Source organism: Mastigoproctus giganteus, chromosome 10 (assembly GCF_048544385.1).
Source record: "Mastigoproctus giganteus isolate SK-2022 chromosome 10, ASM4854438v1, whole genome shotgun sequence".
NCBI lineage: Eukaryota > Metazoa > Arthropoda > Arachnida > Uropygi > Thelyphonidae > Mastigoproctus > Mastigoproctus giganteus.
Window position 1 is genome coordinate 193316366 of NC_143584.1, and position 21927 is coordinate 193338292.

General features: G+C 36.6%; 1 protein-coding gene across 1 annotated transcript in view; it reads right to left on the reverse strand.

The window, feature by feature from the left end:
- LSm-4 (COMM domain containing 5 Like Sm protein 4) overlaps positions 1 to 21927 on the reverse strand; it is a 58919-nt gene that overhangs the window by 25343 nt on the left and 11649 nt on the right. The window contains exons 2-5 of the mRNA XM_090383452.1: positions 21358 to 21518; positions 8489 to 8517; positions 8338 to 8388; positions 934 to 1029 (exon numbers count right to left, since the gene is read on the reverse strand). Of these exons, the coding sequence (XP_090239578.1) occupies positions 934 to 1029; positions 8338 to 8388; positions 8489 to 8517; positions 21358 to 21518 (337 nt within the window). The remainder of the gene's footprint in view (positions 1 to 933; positions 1030 to 8337; positions 8389 to 8488; positions 8518 to 21357; positions 21519 to 21927) is intronic.

The following is a 21927-nucleotide window of genomic DNA, read 5'->3' on the forward strand; positions in this document are numbered from 1 at the left end:
AAGTCATGTGGTCAGAAGAATCACAATACACTTTGTTTTGCACTGATGGTAGGCAGAGAGTGTGGCAAGGACCTCATTAAGTGCTCCCAAAATTCAAGTACTCCCTCCCTGGATGACATTTGATACTGCTAGAAGATCAAATGTCATCCAGGAGTATTTGAATTTTGTATCAGATCTACTACAATGTTACACTTTTATCCCAAAGGTGATGGCCCTTTATGGATGACAATGCAATAATGCATCATGTCAGAATTGTGCAAGAATGATTCGGAGAACATGACATGGATTTCCACTATCTTCTGACCCCACTTTCACCTGATCTCAATCCTATTGAGAATGCATGAAATATACTGAAGAGGGCTCTTTAGCAATGAAGTCCTCCTCCTTCAATTTTGTTGCAGCTGCACAATATTTTGCTGGAAGAATGGTTGCATAGACCAAAACTTGCTAAAACCCCTTAGAGAATCCATGCCATGCACACTTGCTGTTTTTAAAAACAAAGACATCCCAATTCAATACTGAATAAAGGTTCATATTTTTTTTTTTGGCCAGTGTGTGTATATTTAATCTGTTTGTATATAATGTAATAGTCATGAACAAAATTGTTTTAATTAACAGTGACTAATAATTTTTGTGTATATTTTTGATCTTGGAAACAAACTCATTTTTCCTATAAATTTCACCAGTCTCCCAACACATTTTACTGTCAATCCTTCTGGAATGTAACTCCAAGTCACAAATGAAAAGTCCACTGTATTCAACATAGTGTTTCTTTCAGTACCTTTTATGCTGCAATCTACACCCCACTGCTTAAAACACAAAATGATAAAATGCTTCTGAATATAAGCATGACATACTAACAAGAATAATCTCAAAAAGAACAATCTCTTAAAAAAAGTTAGCAATATAATGAAATAAACAAACAAAACAAACCTGGAGGAAATGTTCACATCCACTCTCCATCTCAGTTTCTCTACTGTAGGTAAATGAGGTTCTTTATCCAGGATACTTTTCTCTATAGCTGCTCTTCTGTAATTATAAAATTTAAACAGCTTTTCAGGTTGGCTTCAGAAACCATAATGTGAACTGATTTTTTATTAAAATGTGATAAATCTTTTATTACTCTAGGTTATACATGCTTTATTTTGTAATATGAGTAGCCATATGTGGGCAGAGTTAATATATTCCAATTTTAAAATTTTATAATGCTGCCACATGACTATTTTTCATACACATACAATATACACCGATGAACCAAAACATTATGACCACCTACCTAATATGATGTTGATCCTCCACGTGCAGCCAAAACAGCTCGTACCCGGCAAGGCATGGACGCTACAAAATTTCTAAACGTGTCTTGTGGTATCTGGTACCAATGCATAACCAGCAGATCCTTTAACTCCTGTAAGGTCCGTGGTCGAGACTCCGCAGATCAGAGTTGCTGTTCCAACACAAACCACAGATGCTCGATGGGACTGAAATCCTGGGGAATTTGGAGGCCAGGGCAATACCTGGAAATCTTCTTCGTGTTCCGCAACCAGTCTCGAACAATCCGGGCGGTGTGGCATGGCGCATTATCCTGCTGAAATGGTCCATGGATCACTGGACCCACGGTCCAGTGATCCATGCGCCGGGCACTCTTTTCATGAGGAACATTGCCCAAAGCATGACACCGCCACCACCAACTTGTTTTTGTCCCACGGTGCATCCAGGTGCCATCACATCCCCAGGTAAATGATGCACATGTACCCAGCCATCCACATGTGCAACAGGAAATGTGATTCATCTGACCAGACGACCTTCTTCCAATCACTCAAGATCCAGTTTTGGTGCTCGCGTGCCCATTGTAGGTGAACCGCGGTTAGCATAGGCATTCAAGAGTGCCTGTGGCTACGCAGCCCCATTTTCAGCAGGGTTCGATGTACTGTGTGTGTTGTGACACATTACTCCCGTCACGAGCATTCTAATTAACAGCGAGTTGTGGCACAACTCGCTGGTAATTTTCTAGTTGCCCTTCTGTTGCCACGTACCATCCAGGAGAGCCTTCGCTCACCTCAAGCATTGATGAGCCGAGGTCGTCCAACACCTTTCCGGCGATTCGTGGGTTCCCCCTCCTCGGACCACTTTTGGTAGGTACTAACCACGGCTGACCATGAGAATCCCACCAGCTGTGCCATTTCGGATATGCTCTGACCCAGTCGTCTGGCCATTACAATTTGGCCTTTGCCAAACTTGGTTAAGTCCGCTGCCTTTCCCACCTGAAGAACAAGAGTAACACTGATTAACGGAGCTCAGTATCAGGTGTTTTTTATACAGAGTCCCGACTCGTGCACGCACAGTAGTTCACTTCCAGTTGCTTCGATTTGCATAATGACTCGCTGATCATAATGTTTTGGCTCATCGGTGTATATGTGTTATGTTTATACTGTGGTGTAACTACATAGGTACATTAATCATTCTGACAGGAATGCAATCAATAACTGTATTCAGCAGTCGCTTGACCTCAGCTGTCAGATCAGTGAAGGAAGTATATGTACATATAAACAACAAAACTGAAATATACTGTATACTTATGTTTCTGTCAATAGTACAAGGGTTGTTCCAATGAAATAGACTCTTAGAATAAATAATACACAGATAGTTGAGTTAAAAGCAAACAGTAAAGTAAATTTAGGATGCTTGTAGAACAATCCCCATGTGGGAGGTATTGTAGAAGTAGGAAAGTACAGAGATCATGAGCAAGACAGATGGACTGAAGGATGGATGAATAGAAGGGCAGAGGGTAGTTGGTGGGTTCCCTCAAAGTTCAATGCTGGGCCACCCTTCTGATTTTCTGAATGATATCATCAAGAAAATAAACAGGTGCAAATATAAAATTTGCAACTGCCAGAACATTGGGAATTAGCAACAGAAGTAAGCTTCTTTAGAATAGTTTGGGCAGCCTTCACTGATGGTGAGAGAAATGGCAGTTATATTTTAATAACATCCTCAACTAATCAACATAAATAACATAATCAACAATAACATCCTCCCTAGATGAAGGGAGGATGTTATTGTTGCATTATAAATGTCAACAGCAAGACCCAATTATATCTTGCTGTTGAATAATGTGTTATTCAGGTCTGGAGGCTATACCTAAAGAAAGACTGAAAGAGTACAAAGATAAGCAACTCTGGTATAACTGCACCACAGTTGCTTATTTTTGTATTTGCCACAAAATTTAACATGATAAATCTGAATTTTACATCAGAATATGATTTTAAACTCTGGAACATACAACAGGCTGTAAAGGCATTCACTACAGAAGCATCACTCTTTTCTAATCTAATGCAGTACATAATATATTGATTAGGTTTACTCTTTCTTTAAAATATAGTGTAAATAGCTGGAACACTCAGACTGGCAGTTGATGGCCACTGGCAGGATGACGGTAAAATCACATGCTGAGGTGGCCAGAGCTTTAAATGTACCAAGAATGAGAATTTCAAGTTTATGATGAATTAAGGAGACAGGAGAGGTGTCTCCTGATGTTTAAGGTCAGCAAAGAGTTGTATCTCAAGATGATGGTTATCTGACCCTAATAATAAAATATTACAGAAAGATAATAGCTAGGCAGTTCTCTTTTGAGTTCTCACCAGCCATTAGAACAATAATTTTAAGGCACTCTATAAGAAAGTCCTCAGGAAAGGAGACTCTGTATTTACTTAATACCCCTCCTAGAGAAAAGTCCTAGGTTTTCTGCACCAAGTCCTGACTTTATGCAGCCAACAAGTCTTAATTAAGATTAAAATGCACAGATGTGCTGATGTCTCATAACCTTCAGAGAACACAAGTTTATATCTTGGGCACAAGCCTTAAGTTCAACAACTGTTAATAAATATAGGCACACCAAATGAAACAGGATAGTGAATGCTGACAATTATCCAGGTTAATGTAAAACTGCCCTCCCCCATTCCCAGATAGCCATTTCAGTGCTGATTGGTACCTCCTCACATGGGGAGTCAGGTATATGAAATTTGACTCCCAGAACTAACAATCTTCCTCATTTATAGAATACTGGGAAAAAGCCCATTTGATTCTGGATGAACTACATTCCATTAAAAGTGTGCAGAGCATAAGGCAGAAAAACAAAACTACTGTAGACACTCAAATACACTTCAAGAAATTTTGGACTTTTTTCAAAATCAAAAAGTATGGCATCAGCTTATGTATGGATCATGTAAGTTTCTATGTAAGAAGAAAAATTATGTCAATAACTTAAAATAATTTTTTAATGTTAATGGGAAAAATTCAATTTGTTCTTAATTCTTTACAAAGTGAGTCCAGTCATTACTAATTTTTGTTCTGTAGTTTTTTAAATAATTTTTCTTGCTTAAGAGAAATTAAATGATTAAGCAACTGATTAATTAAATGGAAATATATCAAATGATGAATTAAATTATTAAGTAATTGAGAAATTGATTGAATTTCTCTACCCTAATTAATAAAATCAAAATGTCATCTAAATTGATAAGGACTGCACATACCTTGTTATAATTATTCCTTAAGAATAATTAATTTTTATCTTATTCTCTAATGCAGAAGTGATTTTTATCTGTGGCACAGTCATCGATATTCTGCCTGGTGCTGTATTAGGCATGCACTTGGAACTGACATTGCAATACATGACAACATTTACTGTGACTTTGTTGTCATTTGTTTGCATTTAGCAGGTCGGGGAGTTGTTTGCATTTGTAGCTGCCAGCAATACCTTTTATCATTATCTTTAGATTACTTTATTTATATTTTTTGTGTGTTTAGCTTATTCCTGGAATGAAACCGTTGGTTTTTCGTTTCGGGAATAATCATCATAAATGTTTTCAGATGTAGAGAAGTCCAGATATTTTGCTTAATGTTCATTGAAATGTGCTTTTCCAAAACTGTTCAGTAACTAAGCATACCTCATTAAAATACAGCATCCATCAATCCTCAAGGTGTCTGATTTTTAAAATGTTTTTGTATTACTTTATATTGATGAACAACCAGAAGTGAGTGGGCACGAAGAATGAAAATCTGTTTATTACTATTTTTCATTTTTATTTGATTCTGTCCCTCCTTGGTCACCAGAGCAATATCCTCAATCCAAATGATTAACTCTTCTCACCATGAAAACACCCAGGTGCAGGTCAGCCAAAGGATCGTGTATCTAACTGACAACAATCGTGCATCCATAAATCGTAATAGGAACATATTGCTTTGGTGCTGGGCCCATTGTTGTTTTCAATATTTATTAATGATACTGATGAAGGTATATCAGGTTTAATGTCTAAGTTTGCAAATGATACAAAAGTTGGTAGGGTGGTAATGAATGTTTATTGTTATTGTGTATATCTGTAGCTCTCCTAGCCAGAAGTTGCATTTGGGGCAAGCCTTACAACTAATAAACAGATTTAATAATAATAATAAATAATCAAGTTGAACTGTTGCAACAAGATCTAGGAAAGTTAGGTCGATGGGCTGAGAAATGGTAGTTGCATATGGCTAGCAGTAAGCCCAGAGTAACTTATCAACTGTATAGTACTACACTCAGGACAGTGGAGAATGAAAAAATCTTAAAAAAGTGAAGAATAAATGCACCAACTTAATCAGAGAATGACAAATAATTACTACACTACTAATTTTAAATAAAGTTATAAAAAAGCAATAAATAAAGTTTCACTTAGCTGCTCCTGAAAACGTTGCTCATCCCAAACAATCAAAGTCAATTGTACCAACTTACACTTAAATTTTCTATAAGGTGAAGCAAAATAATTACTGAATTACATAAATTTATTTATTAAATAAATTCATTAAATTTATTATTATAAATTTAATGAATCTTTGTCATTATATCATCTGCTAACGTTGAATTTGTTTTCAGTAATTAATTTCCAACGTAACTATTAGAATTATTTTCCAACTTAATTTTATAATTATTTTTTAATATGTTTAGTCTTTATTTATTTTATTTATATTTTATCTTATTAGATTTCAAATTTAACGAATTTTTTTAACTCCAAACAACTTACAGTTGACCTAAAATCAAAAAGTTTGCCCAACACAGTATGAATGAGGAAAATTCTTAGTTCTCAGATTCAATTTTAATTATACTTCTACTGAGGAGGTACTAATCAGTACTACAATGGCCGAAAAGTTGGATAATAGCATTGTGGTTCATACCAAGACCAACTTTATCTGTAAGAACTATTCTTACATATATTTTTAGGAATTTATAATTTACAATATCTAATGTTTTTAACAGATAAGCACTCAGCTGATTTGCTTGTGCGGTGCACCTTTCAATACTGAGAGATTAGCTTAACAGCAGGGGGGGCGCTGACCGGACTGTGATACAATGGGTAGGCCAGTTTGACACAGTTCGTGTGTACAGAAAAAGGGCTATGGCCTACTGACGGTAGCGGGGGACAAAAGAACGCCCACACCCCTAAAGTGGTTCGGTACTCCATCCAAAGGGATGACCCAGATCAGAGAGCTCACCGTGTTCAAGCGGTAAACAAAATCCAAACAGGCCGACACGGGAGGCACTCTCAATAATTTCACAGGCGGTGTCTTGGAAGGAAGCGTGACGGAAGAGGTAAGTGGTAGCGGGCATCCCAAAGATAGTTCCACAGATTGCTTAGTGCCCGGATGTTCTCGACACAAAGAAGGGAGCTCGACCTACCAGACGCGGGTCCGGACGACGAGAAAAAAAAAATAAGCGAATGAAATTAAAGATGAAGAGGAAGAGAAAAATATGATTGGACGAAAAGTAAGGGAGAGTTGAAAACAAAACTCGGATGCAGGAAGAAGACGGAGGGAGAGCCCGAAAGTCTGAGTCCCGAAGCCTGGAAGGAAGGATCCGGAGGAAATTCCGGGGAGAGGCGTGAGAGTGGCGGAAAGATATTTTTGGGAGTGCGGGAAGCGCATATAGAAAGTTCCGAAAAAAATGGAAGTATAGTGGGTAGAATAATAGCAAAAAAAAAAGGCGGAAGGGTCAGAGTAAGGAAGGTCGTTCGAGTTATCCACTGAGGAAAAAAAAGCAACAGTCCTGGAGGAAGATCCTGTGCGCAATAGGAAAGTCTGAGGTTGAGCCGGGAGCACATCTAGCGAGTTTGCGGTGGCCAAGTCCAGCTAGGAAATAGCGGAAGAAGCAAAGAAGGAAAACTCATCCAGGTGGTAGAAAAGGAAAGCAAGTAAGTTTATGTAGAATATTTATTAACAGAAACGGTGTTATAAAGAAATAAACGAAAGAAAAAGTAATGGACAGGACAGTCAGTAAAGAACTGAAACCAGATGAACACTATCGTAAGTGATATAAATTAGAGTCACTAACTAGGGAAAAAGAGAGAAAGAAAGTGTGTGAGTGTTACTCATCTGTGATTAGAAGTATCTGAAAAATAAGGAAAGTTGTTAAACCTGAAAAGGGTCAAGTTTATGGAATGTATAACTAGTAATAACAGTGTATAATATTTATTCTGTAGAACATTCCTCTCTAGAGTATATAGGATGAAGGTGAAACTTAATTGAATCACCCCTTGTATATTAATAATTAGTTGTAAGAAATTGGATATTATGAATTATATAGTGTGTGTAAATATCTTGTATAAACAAGTAAATAAATCTAGTTTGTTTTATCATGAGCTTTATGTGTGATATTGACACCAAGCATTAACTGTAAGTCACGGGAACTATTCTAGCACGGGGAGATAATAACACAAATAAGAGAAAATTAGTATTTTCTCCAACTTGGATCTTCTGATACAAAAAAACCTTAATGACAAAGGAGTGAGTAAGAAGGGTGCCGATTAACTGCGCAGTAGATAGCTTGTGGGTCTTGGAAGGGAAGTGAGGACCCCCCTGTTTAAAGGAATAAAAAAAATAGCAACAACAGCCTTTATGGTTCCAAGAAAAAGGGGGAAAGAAATAGCTAAGGGATAGATTAAAATAAGGTCATTAATAATAATAAAAAATATAAATAGAAGAAGGAATAATTAAATTATCCCCCCCCCCATATCATTACATAACTGTACTCTCTTTACACAGTTGTATGTTCTTTACAGAGCTCAGTCTTGAAAGTTATCATGATGCATTCCCATTTGGGAAGATTGTGGAATGTGAAAAAAGCAATGAATTTTTCTTGATATCTCATATTTTATGGTTGCAAATTAACTTTTTCACACCAGTGTATTTCCTGTAATGGAGTTTACTGTATATATTACACTAGCAGTGGAACAAAACAGAAATTATAAAAATAAGACTAAAATAAAAATTAGAATTATTTTCCTTAATTTAGTAATTATCAATGTCAAAACTTACCGTGAACCATATACCACACTGGTCAGATCTGTAATAAAGTCCTCTGGAATTCTGAAATTATACAGTAGTTATTTTTAATGATTTTAATTAAACAGTTAAGTAAAATAATTAGAGATGAGATAGAGGAACTTAAGAAATAGAGATAACTTACTTGAGTTCTCGAAGATCATCTTTAAATACCTTAAAAAAAAATTTAAATGAGTTTATTTCCTGTTTTAATTTTCATTATTGTACATTACAAATTCGAGTTTAGAACTGCAGATATAATGTATGAAGAAGTACTGAATTTGAAATAGCAAAAAGCACCCTATATTAAGTGTTTTTGGAAGCTGATATAAAATTGCTTATATCTCAACTTCCAAAAATTCCAGAGGGGGAAATCATCAAACAATTTACTTCTCACAACTAGTGCAACCGACAAGCTGCATCTTCTTTGCTTTATAATTTATGGTGTGCATAATGAGCACAGTCTACCTTCTAGCATGCCCATGCCCTCAGGATCTGTGGGCCATGAATTCCAACCTAGAACATATGGAAATGAAAGGCATAAAGTTCCAAAAGGTAACATAAGAGTGTGACCGTGCTATATTTTCTTAATGGTATATGTGACTTCTGCTTTAAAGATAGTTGATAATTTCTAATATTAAATGTACTAAAGTATTCACCATCCCTGTGCTAAATGCCTAGTTGAGAGAGGCCAATGTCTTAAACTGTCAAAGTGCCTTTACCTTTAACAACTGCAACCTCTTTTCTTCATCTTCCAACTTAGAACCATGTGATCACTTCATACTAATGGTTCCTATACTGTCAGCTTTATATCAACTGCTTCACGACTGATGAGGTCGAGACTATTCTTTATCCTAGTATTTTTCCTAACATGCTGATACACATAATTATTATCTAACTCATTTAAAATTTTAAAATTACAGTAGAACCGGGATAAGAAATTCCCGCATAAGAACTTTTCCCCTGATTAGGTTTGGTTTCTTAATTCCCATTATTAACTCTGTATATTGCAATGTATTATTTTCTTGCATAAGAAGTTTCCCAAGTAAAACGCGTTATCGTATAAAAAGTACGTGATAAAGAATGCACAGTGTATTATTATAACGATGTTTTCCCACTTAATATGTTTTTAAATATAGAAATTCTTTATTTTTATATAAAAAAATATTAAACAATATAGACATTATTGTAATCAAACAAGTTAGTGCATAGCATCATTTTAGTTCGCTATAAATCAACCAAGTAGTGGAAATGTTATTGTTTTTATTACATCTCATATTGTGAATGCCTTCACAACGAGTTGCCTTGATATTGCACTACCCTGAATAAACAACGCTTCACCAGTGGAGAAGATGGACAGAGAAAGCAGACACCACCACCCAGGGTGTGGATGGTGGTATCCGCTGAGAATAAGTAACATTAGTCTTCTCCACTGGCGAAGCATTGCTTATTCGAGGTTATTGATAGTGCCATATCAGGGCAACTCGTGAAGGCATTCACAATATAAGATGTAACAAAAAATATGCCATATCACCTATTTTGTTGATTTACTATGAACTAAAATCATCATCGGCCATTTTCAATCCACTTCAGCATGAAGACCTCTCCAACAACTTTCCAGTTCCTTCTGTTTTGTGCAATGGCCATCCATTTACTACCCACAAACTTGTGAATTTCATCTGTCCATCTCCATTGTTGTCTTCTAGGTTTTCTTCTAGCACTTCTTGGGTACTATTTTGTTATTTTCTTAGTCCATCTGTCATCATGTCTTCGAGCTATGTGTCCTGCCCAAGACCATTTTAGTTCTTTAGTTTTGATAAGAATATCCTTTACTTGAATTTGTTGCCTTATTCATGTGTTTCTCTTCTTATCTAACAGTCTGATTCCTAACATAATAATTCATTCCATTCTTTGCTGTGTAGTTCTCAGCTTCTCTTCCATTCTTTTGGTGAGTGCACAAGTTTCACTTCCATAAGTCGTGGTGGTGAGTATACATTGGTTCATCATTTTACGTTTCAGACAAATTGCGATATTGCTTCTCAGTATGTAACTATATTTCCTGAATGCTATCCATCCAAAATTTATTCTTCTCTTGACTTCCAGCCATTTATCATTATTATAGCTAATGACTTGTCCCAGAAAAATATATGACTCCACCTTTTCAATTACTGCTCCTTCAATGATTATATCCCTTTCTGTGGCATACTTGTTCATCACTACTTTTGTTTTAGCCATATTCATCTTTAGTCCAAAATCCTTACTTACTCTGCATAATTGATTAAGCTTTTCCTCCAATTCTTTTGGATCATGGCCTATGATCAATGTCATCTGCAAATCGTAAATGGTTTAGGTACTCTCCATTCACATTGCTTCCTTTCTGCGACCAGTCTAATCTTCTGAAAGCTTCCTCAAGGGTAGCAGTAAACAACTTCGGAGATATTGTGTCTCCTTGTCGAACTCCTTTCTCAAATTTGCTACTGTCTTTGTCTAGTTTAATAAAGGAGGTAGCGTTCTCATATTTTCTTCACAATCATAATATATGGGGTATCTATGCCTTGTCTTTCCAGTGCCCGAAACATTGCCTTATGCTGTATGAAGTTAAATGTCTTTTCATAATCCACAAATGCCAGGCATAATGGTGTTTTATATTCATTTGCTTTCTCCAATTGCTATGATATTACAAGAAGGTGATCCATAGTTGACAATCCTGTCCTAAAGCCAGCTTGCTCTTTCGGTTGATTCCCATCAAGTATTCTTTCTAATCTATTAGTATTGCTCCTTGCAAACAACTTATAGATGTGGGATAACAAACTAATTGGTCTATAATTTCCAATTTCTGATTTATCTCCTTTCTTGTGCAGCAAAAGTATGATTTCATTATTCCACTCCTTACGTGTGACACCTTTTCTAATGCATTTTGTGAAGAGTCTTGCCAGTTTCTGTGTCATGTCTCTTTCTCCCAATTTTAACAACTCTACAGTAACTTCATCTCCCTCCAGGGCTTTCTGATTCTTCATTTTCTTCAATGCATGTTCTACCTCATCAGGAAGGATATTGGGTATGTCATATGTGTTACTAATTTGTGATCCATCTTCCCCACTGCTGGCATCATTCCCTCGCTCCTTGTATAATTCTCTATATAGTCTTCTGCTATTTTAATTATGCCTTCTCTGCTATTTATAAGTAGACCATCACTAAAATGATGCTATGCACTAACTTGTTTGATTAGTGAATTTTCTGTAGTCTGAGGCTTTCAGCTCTAAAACCTTTTTAGTATAAACATTTTGATTTAATGGAAGTGACATACTGCAATTGTTTCCATTTATATCCATAATTGGATAGCATCGACAACATGAAGAATTTGCTGGGAAGTTCTGAACAGTTCTTTACTTAGTGGATTGTTGCTGTGTCTTATTGTAATTGTGATCTTTTAAGGTATGATGAAAGCTGAATTAATAATATTTTATTTATTTCTGTAGTTTCCATTAGTATTTTTGGTAATTCTTAAGAATAATCGTATTTTTGTCTATCTAGCATTGTGACTCTAATTATTCTTCCCTCCTTGGCAGTTTTATTTTAATGCTACACACATTAATTAATAATTATACTGATTATGTTATACTCATTACATGAGTATAAAAATTAAATACCGATTATACTAATTATATTATATATTTCTAATTTGAAAGGTTATAGTTGGAAGGATGAACTGCTGTGGAGTTCATCCTTCCAACTATAAGTTTGCCAACTATAAGTATTTCCAACTATTTCCAATTTGGTAATGAGTTTAATAAATAGAATGTTAAGGAATTAGAAATCCTGAGTTTAAAAATGTTTCCCATAGGCAGAATAAAATATTTATAGATTATGAAATAGTACTTAAAAATAATCTTTAACTTATGTATGCATATCTTTTCATTCTTATTTGTGCAGTTAATATATCATATCCTGAGATAATTTTCCCTTCTAAGAAGTTTTCCCTCGTAAGACGTTCTAAACCTCCACTCCTCTCGAAAACTTCTTAATATGATTCTACTGTAATTTAAAAATATTGTTTCCCATGGAGAGTTAGCATTAGTAGTGGCATATGAGGCAAGAAAGCAAATTTATATAGCATCAGCCAAAAAAAAAAAAGAAAATCAGATCCCATTTCACCTATCCATTCCCTCTAATAGTTTGTCTAGTTCTTCCTTGAATTTATTTAAGCTGTCAACTTCCACAATGACAAATGCAAGTTTGTTGCAGCAACCAACGATTCAATGGCTAAAGGCAAACTCTGCACAACTATCCTGCAACCATCTTCCTCAATTTGAATTCATGCCTCCTCAGGTGCATAATCTGAGCAAGAGGAAGAATCCCATCAGCACTGAACTTGCTCAAAGCCTTAAATGCCTCAATCAGATCATTACAGAGGTGCCTAGTCTCCAGACACTGTCATTTGCACAACTGAAGCCAAGAAAGACTTCAGTAAGAGCACCCCCCTTTGTTTGCCTCACCAATCTAGTTGTCCTTCTCTGTACTTGTTCCAGCAAATCTATATCCTTCCTAAAATGAGGCCTCCAGACCTGTATGCAGTACTCAAGGTGGGACCTGACCATTGCCTTATACAAGGGGATGGTCACCTTCTTATTCCTGCTAGCAAAATTCCTATATATCATTGACAAGACGCATGAGCTGCTCTAGCAGACGGTCTGCACTGCTCAGAAAACTTCATATCTGACTGCACAATTACCCCCAGGTCTTTTTCACTCTAAAATATCCTGAGTATAGTACTGCACAGTTACTCTGAGATTACTGCTACCCATATGCAGTACTTTGCATTTGTCAATATTAAACTTCAGTTACCACCTCTCAGCCCATCTTTTCTAGATCCTGTTGCAGTAGTGTACTGTCATTAACAACCCCACCAACCTTCGTAGCATCTGCAAACTTAGACATTATGCCTGATATATCCTCATCAATATTACTATTAAATACAGAAAACAACAATGGGCCCAACACTGAACCTTGGATGGGGGCACTCTGCTAATAACATTAGTTCACGAACAGTAGTGCCCATTGATTACCACTTTGTCTTCTCCCACTCAACCATCCCTTTATCCATAGTTACCCTTAATGCCACACTGCTCCAATTTATACAGAAGTCTTTTATGTACACCAGTATCAAAAGCTTTCCTGAAATCCAAGCATATGATATCAAAATTAATTTTTGCATCCAGTTTCTTTGTGTTGTTTGTTTGTTATTTGGTTTTTAGGAGCATTAGCAACTAAGGCCATATTGCTCTGGGGATATGCGGTGGTCATTCCCTGACCTGTCCTCATCTGGTGGTGATGGGCTTGAACCCCGGTCTAATCAAGAAGCGTGTGCTACGCACTGCTGCTCCTTCCCACCTGGCTAGAGGCGCCTAGTTTCTTTGTGACTACATCATAGTATCCAATCAAATTGGTCAGACAAACCCATGCTGTGTCTAAAGTATAACTGCATCCTTTTCTAGATGATTCTGAATTACTTCTTTAACTAGTAACTCCATTATTTTCCCCGGAACAGAAGTTAAACTATCAGGTCCGTAATTATTCGTGTCACTCTTTTATCCCCCTTTGTGAATTGGGAATATATTTGCACATCTCCAGTCATAGGGACTTCCCCTCAACCCAAGGATGCTCTCATAATTATGGCTAAGTGTTTGCTTACTTCCTTCACTGCTTCACTTAATATAACTGGAGAGATCCCATCTACCCAGGTTCCTTTCTTATGTTTAACTTCAACAATTTCCCTTCCAATTTCCTTTCAGTTATTACAAATCATTTAGCTCCTTGTTAGAGTCTGCTAAACATCTGGCCTCCACTTCCTTAAAGAATTCCTCATGTGTGAACGTAGATGCAAAATTCTCATTGTTTGTCAGCAACCTGAGCAGGATCATCAACAGTCAAACCATTGATATCAAGTAGACCAATTTGATCCATCCCTTCCTTCTAGTGTTTGCATAAGTAAAGACATCTTTGCTGTTTTAAGAAGAGTTGGTACATACCATAGTACTTACGAGAGTGAAACTCATCATTCCCTATTTCTGAGTGTCATCATGTTTCCATTAGTCGTACTAAGTCAACATTAGTTGTATTCTAACCATGAGTTCAAATTCACTGATTTTATTGACAATGCTCCTGACACTACTGCAGACACAATTAAGACTAAGTGTTCTTGTATACAATTTTCAACCTGCTACACCCCTTTAAGTTATTTGAGACTATTTCCCTATAATTAGCTTCCTGCTAGTTCAAAATATTGCAACTCTTGGTACAGCTTCCCAATATCAGCTTTAGCAGACATAAAGACCTTTCAAGATGTATGCAAATGTTACTTTGAACTATATATCATCACATAAACGCATATCTATATTAACCACAATAAATATATAGTGGACTTTCTACAGTTTCTGGCTATGAGGGGTGTGAACCACATGCATCCTTGGAACATCTTTTGGACCAATGAGACTCATATACAACCAAAAAGCAGTGTTAATACCCATAAATGTTGTGTGTGGGTAACATCAACCTCTACATGTTATTGATAAACTTCCCTCTAACTGTCACATTTTACCATTTGGTTTGGGTCTGTAGAGGAATTTTGGTATACCTTATGGCTAATGATACTGTGATATTCTCTGACACTATGATTCCTACCCTCTGAGGAGGATAGGCAAGAGAATGTTTGGACATGATTATTTTTATGTTAGAAGGGCTCCACTACACATTGCTTGGCCAGTAAAGCAGTTACAAACCACATTTGATAATGACCATATCATTTTGCCAATGCCAAATATTAATCCAATCAGGCCAAAAATTATATATTTATATATATATATATATATATATATATATAGACATACACACAGCATAATGGGTAATAAAGATGAAATATGTAAAAAGTGTGGAAAAAAGAGCAAAGAAACAAATAAACAAAGACAGAAGTAGAAAAAGAAAGGAGAGTGGAAGGAATATGTATCTAAAAATTTTGAAAATATTAAATAAAAGGCAAATATAGCCAATAAATAACAAATTTGGACTGGCCCGCCTGACCATCCAAGGCCAAAAAAAAGTGTGAAATAAACCAACCACAAAAGAAAAATAGATATAGGACAAACAGTGCAAGGAACAAATAATAAATGACCATTGTATTCGATCTTGTCAAAGGGCCCTTGGATACAACAGCCACAAATATTACTGCATTTTGAAAGTAAGGAAAATTACCACGGTGGACAACAACAGACATTCATTAAAATGCCAGCCTGCCGAAGCAACAACAACACATTATGGAGGCCCTAATGTGGTAACTGAAAAACAGGAATGCTTAAGCACTAACCGCTAAACACCAGACTGCTGCCAAAGAGAGAGAGAGATAAAGTAGATAACAGAAAATAAATTGAATATAGAGCAGTATTAGCAGTGCAATCGTCTGATATTGTGTATTCGTTGTTGAATATTGCATATGCAGCCACTTACATTCACAGTCATCTCTTTATTTTTATTTTTACTCTTCCTCATATTATTTATTTTACGTATTATTTTATTATTTCAAAATAAATATATAAATATATATATATATATATATTTCTCATTATGTATACACAAAAAAATACTTAATTTCTTTATATTACTAATATTTTAAGAAAAACTGAGGAAGTTAAAATAACCTATTTACTTTTATATAAAAACATTGTAATTATTCACATTTACTAAAATTTTCAAAAACATGAAGAGACAAACAGTTTGATGAGAAATTTTTTTGACTGTTTATTCTGAACTAAGAACTTGATGTTCAGCTCCAGCATATTCCAGGTGAGTGTTTGTCATCTGTGATTGCTGGCACATCTTAATTATAGTCATACATGAAAATGTTGATTCACAACAATATTTGTGCCAAAGCAAGAGAGTAATGATGAGCAGGCACAGTAGTGGATATTCAAAAGCAATTTTCCATATATCAATGGGATTTCTTCTTGCTGACAAATAGACTTCAGAACATTGTCTTTTGAGAGTGCAATCAATTCCAACTGCAAATCTTTGGGTGTACTTGAAACATGACCCAAATATAGCTGAAAAGCGCTAAACCCAATGTGACGTCATGTTTTTCAAAAATCTTTAAACTTGTAATTGTATTCATCAACCAAGGGACACCAAAGGATACCTATATATATTCCATCAGTAATACCTATATATTTCTTTACCATACTTCACTAAAAAATGAGTGTTACATGAAATGCCAGAAATTCCCAAAAATTGCTAGCTTGGGGGGGGATACACAGACTAAAAGGTTAACAGTGGCTGCAGGCAGAGGCAAAAGTGATTCTTGCACTGCTTCTATTAGAATGGGCAGCAGCCTGGAAAACAAGGTAATGGAGATTTCCTGGACTGCTGGGAGCCATAGTGGAACAAGTAAATACATGGTTATGTTAGGGTAACTAAGAGTAGAAACAGATGTATACTTGCATATACACCAATGCTAGGAGTATAGTTAATAAATTTGATGAGCTTGAAGTGCTAGTCAAGACATCAACGGCAGATATTGTTGGGATATCAGAGACATAGTGTCACACAGATATAAGCAGTGCAGAATTGGAAATTGAGGAGTACAATGTGTAAAGAAAGGATAGACAGGACAGGAAGGGAGGGAGGAGGAGTTATGCTAATAGTTAAGAAACACATAAAACCTAAGGAAGTGCATCCAACTGATGTTGGTGGACAATACAATGTTCAGTCTGTTTAGTGTGACATAAGCACTGGGAAACGAAGAGAGTAGGTGTGTGTTACAGGCCTAATGAATTTGATGAGTATAATGAGCAATTGTGCAGAGAAATAGAGTGGGCCAATAAATCAGAATGTCTTATAATGGGGGATTTTAACTTTCCAGATATTGACTGGAACTTGTGGGTTGGTCACTCGCACACTAGCAAGACTTTTTGCGGATTTATTATATGACTGTTTTCTATAGCAACATGTTCGAAAGACAACTAGAGGGAGTAATACTCTTGATCTGATTATCAGTAGTGTTTCTTCATGCATTAAGAATCTGCAGATAAAGGAACCACTAGGTGACAGTGATCACGGTGTGCTGAAATGGGATTTACTCAAATAGGTAACTACCATCAAGGGTAAAGGGAAGGGTTTTTGTTTCGTAAAGGTGACTACGGTGGTCTGAGACAGTATTTAAATTCTATACGGTGGAACAAACTGATGATGTTACCAACAGCAAATTCAAAATGGGAAGCATTCAAAGAATTTATCTTGGAAGCTACTAGGCTTTACATACCTACTAAGAAATATTGTTCAAGGTTTTGGCCTAAATGGATGTCAGATGAACTAATGAGACATGTGGCAGAGAAGAAAAATGCATGGGATACATATAAATTAATAGGTGACATGGAAGCCTACGATAGATATAAGCTGGTCTGTAACCAAGTCACAAAGGAGATTAGGCAGGCAAAGGCAGATTATAAGAAATTCTTGGCACAGGATGCAAAGAAAAACAACAAAGAGTCCTTTACCTATGTAAACTCTAGAAGGAAAGGAGTCAATCAGATTGGTCCACTGGATATTGATGGTTCAACTGTTGATGATCCTGCTCAGGTGGCTAACAAACTAAATGAGTATTTTGCATCTACATTCACCCATGAGGAGTTATTCAGGAAAGGGAATGCCAGAGGTGAGTTAAACTCTGGCAGTAAGCTGGATGATTTCGTAATAACTGAGAGGAACGTGGAGGAGAAATTGTTGAAGATAAACATAAAAAAAGCACCTGGGGTGGACGGCATCTATCCAGTTATATTAAAGGAGGCAGCAAAGGAAGTAAGCAAATCCTTAGCCATAATTATGACAGCTTCTTTGGACTCAGGGGAGGTACCCATGAACTGGAGATGTGCAAATGTGACCCCAATTCACAAAGGAGGATCAAAGGGCAACACAAGTAATTATAGACCTGTTAGTTTAACTTCTGTTCTAGGAAAATTAATGGAGACACTAGTTAAAGAAGCACTGCAGGATCATCTAGACGAGACTTCAGTTATAACTCGGACACAGCATGGTTTTGTTAAGGGAATGTCTCGCCTGACCAATTTGATTGGATACTATGATGTGGTCACAAAAGAACTGGATGCAGGGAATAACTTTGATATCATATATTTGGATCTTAGAAAGGCTTTTGATACTGTTGCACATGGAAGACTGCTGCACAAATTGGAGCAGTGTGGCATTGAAGGCAAACTGCTGCTATGGATAAAGGGATGGTTGAGTGGGAGAAGACAGAGAGTTGTAATCAATGGACACTGCTCATCGGGGACTAATGTTATTAGTGGAGTCCCTCAGGGTTCAGTATTCGGTCCATTGTTGTTTTCTGTATTTATAAATGATATTGATGATGGTATATCAAGCTTAATGTTCAAGTTTGCAGATGATACGAAGGTTGGCAGGGTTGTTAAGGACACTAATGACAGTAAGCTGCTGCAACAGGATCTAGAAAAGTTGAGCAGATGGGCTGGCAGATGGCAAATGAAGTTTAACATTGACAAATGTCAAGTACTACATAAGGGAAGCAGCAACCCCAGAGTGACGTATCGACTCTGTGGTACTACACTGACAATTGTAGAGAATGAAAAGGACCTGGGGGTAATTGTGCAGGCTGTTGTTGTTATTTGGTTTTTAGGAGCATTAGCAACTAAGGCCATATTGTACCCAGGGATATGCGGTGGTCATTCCCTGACCTTTCCGCATCCTCTGTATTTGGTGGTCATGGGCTCGAACCCCGGTCTAATCAAGAAGCGTGTGCTACGCACTGCTGCTCCTGCCCACCCGACTACGGAGGCGCCTTTGTGTAGGCAGATATGAAGTTTTCTGAGCAGTGCAGACGGTCTGCAAGAGTAGCTCATATGGTCTTGTCAATGATATACATGAATTTTTCTAGCAGGGATTAGCATTAGCATTAGTAGAGGCATTTGATGCAAGAAAGCAAGCTTATGCAGCATCAGCCAAAAAAAAAAAAAAAAAAAAACCACTTCCACTTCACCCCTCTGTTCATTCAAAATACCTGTCCAGCTGAGCCTTAAACTTATTTAGGCTATCAACCTCCACCACAAGGGATGGAAGTCTGTTCCACCAACCAACCACCCGCTGGCTAAAGGCAAATTTCCGCACGTCTATCCTACATCTGTCTTTCCTCAATTTGAATTTATGCCCTCTCAGGTGATTTTTCTGAGCTAGAGGAAGAATCCCATCAGCATTGAGCATGCTTAAACCATTCAAGGCTTTATACACCTCTATCTGATCACCTCGCTGGTGCCTAGTCTCCAGACACTGTAATTTGCAAAACTTAAGCCTTTCTTCGTAAGAGCAATATTCGTAAGATAAGGAGGTGATTATCCCCTTATATAAGGCAATGGTCAGGCCACACCTTGAGTACTGCATACAGGTCTGGAGGCCTCATTTTAAGAAGGATGTAGAGCTGTTGGAACGAGTACAGAGAAGGGCAACAAGATTAGTGAATGGAACAAAGGGTTGCTCTTATGAAGAAAGGTTTAAATTTTGCAAATTACAGTGTCTGGAGACTAGGCACCTGCAAGGTGATCTGATTGAGGTGTATAAAGCTTTGAATGGTTTGAACATGCTCAATGCTGATGAAATTCTTCCTCTTGCTCAGAATAATCATTTGAGAGGGCATAAATTCAAATTGAGAAAAGACAGAAGTAGGATAGATGTGCGGAAGTTTGCCTTTAGCCAGCGGGTGGTTGGTTGGTGGAACAGACTTCCATCCTTTGTTCTGGAAGTTGATAGCCTAAATAAATTTAAGGCTGAGCTGGACAGGTACTTGGAACGAAAGGAGGGGTGAAATGGGAGCATGTTTTTTTTTTTGGCTGATGCTGCATAAGCTTGCTTTCTTGCATCATATGCTTCTACTAATGCTAATGCTATTATATTTATTAATATAATTTATATAAAATATTAATTATTTTATATTAATATTCTTTATTTGTATAAATAATTTATGCAGGGTGTCTCAAAAATACACGGCATAACTTCAGGAATGAGTTCCTTATATGTAGACAATAAACATATTTTATATCAACATAGTTTTGGAAATGCTTGGTTCCCGAGTTATTAACTGGAATGTCTTATCTCTCATGGGTGATAAGCACACTTCGTGCACGATGGTGCTCCTGTACATTTATGCCACCTAGCCCACAATTACCTGAATTGAAGGTTTCCTGATTGGTGGATAGGTAGAGGTGTACCATCTGCCTGGCCTCCACGCTCACTGATTTAAACCCACTAGATTTCTTCTTGTAGGCCATTTAAAGTCATTGGTGTATTCGACTGATGTGGAAACTCTCCGCAATCGAATTGTGGCAGGTTGTGAGACAATACAAAACATGCCAGGGATTTGGCATCGTTTTCGCGAGTCCATGAGACACTGATGTGAGGCCCGTATTTAGGCAGAAGGTGGACATTTTGAACAATTACTATAAGGTGATGTGAACGGTTAAGTGTCACAGATCTTCAAAATTCGGAAACCAAGCACATCCGGAACTATGTTGATATAAAATATTTTTATTATCTACATATGAGGAACTAATTCCTGAAGTTATGCCGTGGATTTTTGAGACACCCTGTATAAAAAGCTCCACCCTCCATGGCAACCTAGTTGGCACAATACTATCTGTTACTTGTTTGGAGAGGTCTGGATTCAATTCCCATTGGCAATTGGAGGAATTTCTGAAGTCCTCTTCAATATCAGGCACAGCATGTAGGGTTCCTTCTCATGAGTTATTCAGGTTTTTCACTCCAGAGAACATGCAAATTGGCATATGAAAACACACTTCTATAGACTTAATGCACTTTGGATATGACTGTACATCTGGAAGCAACTAACAGAAATAAAATGTACACATCTCCACTAAATATTAATTTTTACTGTTACCAATTAAATAAATAATTGAAAAAATTTACAAATTATCCAAATAATTTTACCTCTACTTTTAAAGATGACTCTGGTAATCGAAGTGCTGCTTTCAGTAATGTATAGAGGCCACTATATATGGTATCAATATTTACATCTGATTTACAGTTTTTCTTAATTGCTTGATAAGACTCCGGAGTAATTACTTTCCCCTCAAAATCAGCAATGGCTACTAACATAAAAATGAAAAATAAGTTTATTCATGTAAGTTTTATTTCAAAGAAATTAAATATAAAATTTTTAAAAATACTATAACTGATTTTAAATTACTTGTTTTTACATTCCAATGACGTAAAAGCAAATAATTTAATGCAGAATTTTATATTAATAGATGTGTCTAATTTTTATGTCAGAAAATGTCACATAGGTTTAACAGAGATAAGATCAAGGTCAGTGCAAAGCATATTTGGAGCACTCATGGTAAATTTTAGTAAGCTTATGTCGGAGCAAAATTTTGTTGTGCTAATAGAACAGTCTTCCTCAATAAAGGTTTTTTTTTTTTTAACATAATTTTCATCACTCCTAGCCAATCCTCCCTCAATAATGTTTTCATATTTTTATTTAGATTGACTGGTGTCCTA